This window comes from Phaethon lepturus, unplaced genomic scaffold (assembly GCF_000687285.1).
Source record: "Phaethon lepturus isolate BGI_N335 unplaced genomic scaffold, ASM68728v1 scaffold442, whole genome shotgun sequence".
Lineage (NCBI taxonomy): Eukaryota > Metazoa > Chordata > Aves > Phaethontiformes > Phaethontidae > Phaethon > Phaethon lepturus.
The window spans coordinates 58,488-66,442 of record NW_010522346.1 but is presented as its reverse complement, the minus strand read 5'-3'; the positions used below and the strand labels follow the sequence as shown (position 1 = coordinate 66,442).

The window sequence follows — 7,955 nt, the reverse complement described above, 5'->3', positions numbered from 1 at the left end:
CCTGGTGCAGCAGCAGCACTCAAGAGGATACCAAACTCTGATACTGGGAAGCGTTAGGTAAGAGGCCTGGCCCTCAAACACCTTCGATAATGGCTTATAATCCAGTTAGAAGCTCTTCTACCAAAGGCAATAAAATCAGCCATATGTTAGTACCCTGTGGACTCTTATTCATAAATGGAAATAATAGCTTAAACCACCAATGGTGATGTAGGATCATTCTAAATTGCCTCAATTAAATCAGGTAAAGATCAGTGCTGTTACAATGCCAGCACCTATGTTAGCATTACTGTTAAGCAACCTCAACAACTACAGTGGAAAGCAGCTAAATGGGCATCAAGAGGAAAAAGCCACTTGCTGCAGAAAAGGCTCCCACAAGCAAACACGCAGATTCACTTCACTGTCACCTCTTCCAGTAGATGCGAGTTGCTGTAGGCTTAGGAATACATTTAGTCATAGTTATAGATAACAGTCCGTGTGAAAAGGAAATGCAAGCAAGTTGTGCATATGCCGCTTTAACAGATCTATGACTACTGCCTTGCTGTTCTAGCCCCTACCTTCAACACTAATAAACACACCTCTCTCTCAACACACATCACGCCTGACTACTTCAGTCCTGGCTCCCTGGAACAGCTCTACAAATTCAGGTCAATTTATAAAGCCTCTTGAGCTCAATTAAAAGCACAGATACTTCTACTTTGCAGAAACAAGATACAGAAAAGACCAAGCAGCTTTGTTCCCTTGTGAGAAAACAGTTGTCGATGCCTGCTCAGAATCACTAACAAAAATAAGTTTGTGTGAAGCAAAATATAAGCTTGAAAATTGCCACCTACAATGCAAAGATCTGGAGACCCCATCTAGACTTAGACATTTCGTATGGGTTGTACTCTCACAACAGGCAGGGCAAAAGAAAGCAGAAAGCAGAAAAATCCAGGCTCTCAACCATCAGGGAAACCTAGGAGAGCCAGAAGCCTGCTCAGTAACACCTTAATGGAACTAAAATAAGTCACCAAGGAGACAGAAAGCAGAGGAGAGAACAAGCTTTAAACTCCCCAAACAGCAAGTCCTCTTGCTGGAAGCTGAGCAACAGCTACTCACTTACAGATACATATTTTTCAGGAACACCAGGGAAAGCTAACTTTAGAAAGGGAGCCAGAAGCTGCTGTGGACACACTGTAACGATAAAAACAGTACATACCTTTTCTGAGGAAAATACAACAAATACAATTCTGAAATTCAGCCACTAGATTTCCTATAGCTAAGGTTTGAGCTCATCAAAAAGGCTGACAGCTAGCTAGCTAGCTAGTGCAAAACTGCTGAGTAAGGAAATAACTAATCTGAGGGAAAAAAAAATCAATGGGAATTTAGTATTGTCACACAGTTTTTGTGTATTTTAAAAAATACTATGTAGTTTATCAACTATAACTCTTGAAACAGTCGTACGTATTTCAGAGCAGATCATAATCTCTGTAAGGCTAATTATTCCTACCAAAACACGCCACGGCAGATATCAAGTCATTTTATCTAACCGAGCTGTGATTGCACTCTATATCATTAGGGAACTGCTGCATCCAACAATCTCAGAACAGATCTTTGCAATTCAGACTACTAGAGATCAGAAGTCTCAAAGGCTACTCAAGAATTATTCTTTTCTAACTGGTTTTAAAACATACCCCGCCAGCAATACTGGCCTGAAAATTAGACAGATAACCACCTGCTGACATGTCACAGAGTAAGAAAAACAGTGAGACGGCACAAGGATTAGCAATGAAATGCTTTGGAAATAGGAAAAGAAAGCAGTTTTAAACAAAGATAATTATCAGAGGAGTTTGGCCCTTTCACTGCCCACTGGTCTTCAACGCAGTGTGTAGAGCAAAAGCCATCCCCTCACAGAACAGACACAGCTAACGATGCTTTTGAAAAAACTGCTTCACCTGTCCATTATGCAGCCCCAAAATGCACCACAAGTATCAGACACACTGAAATTTCCCTACTGTGGTTATGCTGGAGTTCATTCCTTCCTTGTTCTGCACAGCTTGAAAGGTTTGTATATTAAGGACAGTTTTAAGCTTTTCCTATCCTTAAGCAAACAGTTTTTAGACTACCTTTAGTCTTGTATTACAAAGAGAAATGTAAGACCAAAAAGCTTTAATTTAACAACACACCACTAATCCCAGACTCACTGGTATCTGGAGCAGCACAAAGGACAAGGCTGCTGTGAATGTCACCTGAAACAGCAATGGAGGTCTTAGGTTACAGGTTCTGCTCCACAACAAAAGGGTCCTTTCCACTATCTACTACAAAGACATATGCTCACCAACAGTTACAAGGATGTGCCCTTGCTGGAGTGACATAATTAATATTCTAAATAACAAGTAGCTAGAGAAAGGCTACAAATTCTTAACCACATTTTTTCCTGTTTCTGCCTCAAATCAAGTATTTGTAGCCAGTTGCCTGTGCAGACATTGCCTGGAAATGTGATACCAGCATGATGTTCTGATCCCACCCTGGCCTTAAAAGCACAGAATAAGGGAGAGACCCTTCTATGTTGAAACTAACCTATTTTGCATTATCGTTTAGTCCTTCAGGGGGACATGTTTTACAGGGTTATTTATTAAGATTTATTTATTGTACTACAAAGCTATATTAATATATGACATAATCTTAGTTATTTTTTGCCACTTAATCACACCCAATACTGCCCGCTAATTTATGTCTTGACACACTAAATTTCCATCACACTCTTAAAAAAAATTTCTGCAAGTCTTCATTTTTGCTCATTTTAATTTTGGGTCTTTCCCACAGAAGTGGTCTACATCTACCTAGATCTTCAAGCCCTTTCTTTCTCTAGCTTCCCTCATGCTAACTCCAAAGAACAGAATATTTAAAACAACAGTGCCAAAAATTCAACAATGTTGACTTACAATGTAAGGGAGGAAAAGAACTAAGAAATCTGAACTTGGCGGGGGGCAATTAGGCAAAATAATTTTCTCCAAGTCAGACTACGTATAAACAAACATAGCTAACAAGTTTTGTAATTCATACAGGTATGATCAGAAAGTACTAAACAGAATTTACACAGAAAAAATCAAGCACCACTAACACCAGGATGACACACTGAAGGCAGACAGAAAGCAAGCTAATGAGTTACTACAAGCCAGCTGAGCCATGGGAACTGACCACATGCGCATTATTAGTCTTTCACAAATATAAAGGAGAATGCGCACATTTGAACGTCTGGGCAGCAGCAGAACTGTCTCTGCCATGATAACTGTGACAAGTGAAGAGTACTGGCACACCACTGGACAGGGTCTGGGACCAGGCAAAAAAACATTCTCACTCTAAAGCATAAATATTAGTCCACAAAATAAATTCTACTGTGCTTATGAATATTACAACATTGTAATCCAAGCTGGTATTATCCCCTCCCTGGCCCTTTTGCTCAGACTGCATTAAAAAGCAGTTGGTGACCATCACAGTCCAGCAGCGGACCATAAGCACATGCAGCAGTCCGGGCAGACTAGAATCTTCGGCTCTCTTTCCAGCCATTGCTGTAGTGCCATGAAAGACCAGCAGGTATGATATTAAAAAACTGCAGGTGCCTATTTCCCCAGCATTAATGATAATTCTCTTATTTCCGCAATCTCCTCATTAAGACAGCAAGCATGTATCCTGGCCAAAGACACTTCTCAAGGAGGTGCATTTGGCTGGCATGTTGGTAAATCCCAGGAAGCCACATAACATACCTATTAGTGCATATGAGAGGAACTTGTTCACAGAGGTGAGGGCCAACCCAGTTATGGGGCCTGTAGTGTCTTCAGAACGGATTACTTCCAGGAAAGGCCGAAGAAAGATGTTGGGTTCAATTTCAGATAGCTCTGTTAAAATAAAAATAATTTAAAAGAGACATTAAATTAGACTTGATTCATTTTCTCTTTAAGAATCTACAGAAAGCTTAATCTCAGAGGAGAGTGGCCTGCAATAGCTTAGTTTCTGAAGGCTGGTGGGAAGGTTGGGGTTGCTTTTAAGTACACACACAAGTATCTATTTTTAAAAGCAATAGTTTGTGAAGTTCACTTTCTTACGATCTTCAAAACAGCCTTCTGGAGCCTTCTAAAACAAATCCTACTGTAAGAACACTGTAAACACCACAGAACCACTGATGCCTAAATTCACGCTTTAATTAATAATAATTAATTGGTTACATTTCCTAGTACTCCTGGAATTGTGTGATCATATGAACTATATAGACCCTGCCCCACCTTTCACCACTTCTGTAACATCCTACTACACATACAGCCTCATACTAACCACATGTCCAGTAGAAATACACAACCAGCCTAGCTGCATCTCTTGCAGCTCTTTGGCTGAATACAAATTGCATTTCTGCAACACTAGAAGTTTGCTTGGCAAAGACAGGAAACACCCACAAGTTAAACAAATTTAAAAACTCTTCTGTCTTGTTCTCAGAATACCTGTAAAAGCCTCTCAACCAAAGAAGAAAAAAGGGTACTCGCTGCTTTGGAGAGCAAGCATCCTCTCTAAAGCTGCAGTACAAGAATGCAGATGCACTGAGCTGTTGAGCTGGGGAAAGAACTAACAAGCTTCCTGAACTTTTAAAGATGATCAACAGAAGCTTTAGGAATGAAAAAGAAATACAGAAAAGGATAGAACTAAGGAAAGCTGGGAGGGGAGGGGGGTGACGACGGATGGACACAACAACACACAACCAAAACCCAAAAGAACCAACACAAGGAATCAAATAAGAGGAGTCCTGAGGAGGATTTAGGAGAAAAAGCATTAAAAAGCAGGCAAAGGCAACCACAACACAGCCCAGTACACATGCAAAGAAGAGTGTATTAAAAGTAACTTGAATAATCTTGAGACCAGAAATATTTGAGTACAAGCACTTGGCTCAACTTGCTGAAACCTACCTTTTATTCCTAATAAACGTTAAAGAAGTCTAATGGCTAATAGTGTCACAGGAACACTGGCTTTTATATTCTTGATGATCCAATATTCCACTTGTCTGTCATACGAGCCTCTTCAAGGTGGGGGAGAAAAAAAAGCCTGCAATTCCTGAATCCTTAGACAAGCTACTGCTTTTCTATCTACCAACATACCTCAATTATTTTACTTAAAAAAAAAAAAAAATCTAAACCCTCCTGACTCTAAGATTTTATCATAGTTCCTATTGAAAAGCCTTAAGTATCAAAATAGAAAGCCTACCAGAAAGCATGTTAACATAACTGTGACAAACTATAATTATGGCAAGGAAGCAAAGGAGGAAGAATTATGCAGGGTTTTTTTGCTTTACATAGTTAAGACCATGGAGAACACCACCAAAGTGCAATAGTTCTGCTGTCAACTAAAGCAAAACTGCAATTAAAGAATGAACTTTGGGAATCATTATGCAGTCTCTTACCTTTCAGCCACCAGTTCAAATGAGGCCAACACCACTAACTTGTGAGAGGTTAAAAGGAACGTGATTATTCAATCTTTTTGGCTTAAGAACAACTCCCCCAACTTGTCAGATAATATCCTGGTGTGACATTACAATTGTGTCACCTCTCAATAACTCATGGAAATGCAGAGGATCATAAGACATGCTTTCATCAATGTTTATTTAAGTGTGCTGTATAGACCACTTGTCTGCTTACAAGCACTTGGACAGCATTAAATATAGTAAGACTACTAGGGATCAACACTCAAACTCTTCTTCCCCAAAACTGATCCTTTCTATAGAACAGTCAGCACCTAATCAAGCCATCATAAAACTGTCAATTCCTCCAGCCTCCTTTAATCCAGTGAGTCCCAGGATGGAAAAAAACCCACAACTTCCTGATTAGTCAGAAAAATGGGACTTCAGCAGACGTATATAGTTGCACAAGTGGAATGAGATGAAGACTAACTTGCTAGCAGAGAATACATAAGCTATCAAACTCTCCATTAATCCATTTTCAGGACAACAAATAGAGGTTATCTTTACAAGGACGCGGGCAGTTTCATTTTTTTCTTTAATTTAAAAGTTGTGACTCTTGATGTGGTTAAAGGTTAGATTCCCCTGCAGTCTAACTGAAATTCTCAACTTACATGAAGATCACAAAATGGCTTGTCACAAGTAGGATTTAACTTACGCACATACTGTTGATTACACAGCAACTCTGGCCAGCTTCCCTGATATTCAGAAACTCTAGCTTTTATGGTAACACAGCATTCTACATTAAGCTCTCTGAAACTGACCGTGTACACTGTAAAAATGTTTCAGACTGGATATTTGGTGCTGTGTTACTGAAAAAAATTAAAAAATATACTAAACAAGGAAAGAGTATTTTTAGTGTAAGACTTACCCACGAAAGGACTACTGTCTGAAAGATCTGAATTTCAGTGAAACATCAATCACACTGCTAATTGTTTGCATCTGAGGAGGATTCACTTGATTACTACAATGAGCTCTTCTTACCAGCTGCAATTGCAGGCATTGAGGACTTACAGGGGTCACTAGCTCCCTTTTCAAAGCAGAGCTCAATCTCGTGGTGCTTGCTTCAATTGGAAGATTGGGAGCACAGAAAAACACTCATACTGTAGCTGTTCTTGATGTATTCTGTCTTGAAGCAGATTACTCTCATTGGCTGAAGTATCCGTTCAGCATCTGAAAGTGGCACTAAAGCTACTTGGAAGGTTTTCACCAAGTAAAAATTGTGCAAACAAGTCAATTAGTCAAAGATCAATCCTTTTCTTTTAACTCAATCCTCTTGAGCTCAGTAACGTTAATTCAGAAGCTCTCTCCCTGAAAGATTTTCATAGACTTATATACTGAACTTACATACTGAACGTGACATGTCCAGAACCAACCTACCAGCCTTTTCAGATCAATTACTACAACTGCAAGGTGCACTCCATACTAGCTTTTACTACCAGAGCTCAAGTTTAATCTAAAGCACAGAACAGTAGGAACTGAATAACGTTCTTTTCACAATACTTTGGTAAGGTAGGACCACAATCTTTAACGAGAAGTGTTCTGCCCAGCAAGTTAAAATTTCATGAAAGAGACACTACATAAAGTCTTGACCTTTCTTGGCACCTAACTGTAAAAGCAATGCTATGCTCTCCTGAAAGTATCGAAGAACCTCAGAAAGGGCAGTAAAATAAGTTATAACTTTAATAATTCCTATGCCAAAACAAAAGCTATATAAAGTAAATATTGAACGTTTGGAAGTACATACTTGAAAAGTTTTTTTTAAAAAAAAGCAGCTCTGATTTTTCAACTTTCTGGTTCTTCCTCTGCCAGATTCAGGTTTAGGCATTACAAATAAGGAAACATAACCAGTGAGAGACTTGAGAATTTCTGAGAGAGAGTTTATCCAAGTGTATTTCCTAGCAAGAGACATTTCTCACTGTTTGAACTAGAAAACACAGGATGGTTCTCTGCTTAGGTAACTACTTTCAACTCTGGCAACAAAACAAACAAACAAAAAACCCCACCCCAAAACCCTGTGAACCCAAAACAAACTCTGCAAGCATGACCTCAGCCTAGGGCATTACAAGAGGAAAAACTGAACAAGTGTCCACAAGGAGATCAAAATTTCACTAGGGATTCCTACAAGCAACCTTCCTTTTCAATCTACTCAAAGCTAGGGAAAATTATAAAACATGATACAGTCTTACATGAAGAGCCTGGGCTGCTTTGGGGACCAGCTGGAAAGCACATCCCGTTCTTTTCACACAGGTCCCCTCCATGAAATTTCAGGGAGGGAAACAGAGATCAGCACCAGCACTACATCCAAAAATGCTTCAGCTAGTCCAAAGCAGTGCATGGAGATTGAGAAGAAGGGAAAGGGTATCTTAAGTAGTGTATCAGAAAGTCAGCTCTTCAGGCTGGCAATTTTAATATGAGGACAGAATTCCTTTGAGACGACAGTGCTTTCCTTCATTCATCCTATGGATTATTTGCACTT

General features: G+C 39.5%; 1 protein-coding gene across 1 annotated transcript in view; it reads right to left on the bottom strand.

The window, feature by feature from the left end:
- Positions 1-7,955, bottom strand: part of GBF1 (golgi brefeldin A resistant guanine nucleotide exchange factor 1) — a gene marked incomplete at its 3' end in the record, with an annotated part of 93,144 nt that overhangs the window by 32,066 nt on the left and 53,123 nt on the right. Inside the window, exon 3 of the mRNA XM_010281758.1 lies at positions 3,744-3,875. Within this exon, the coding sequence (XP_010280060.1) occupies positions 3,744-3,875 (132 nt within the window). The remainder of the gene's footprint in view (positions 1-3,743; positions 3,876-7,955) is intronic.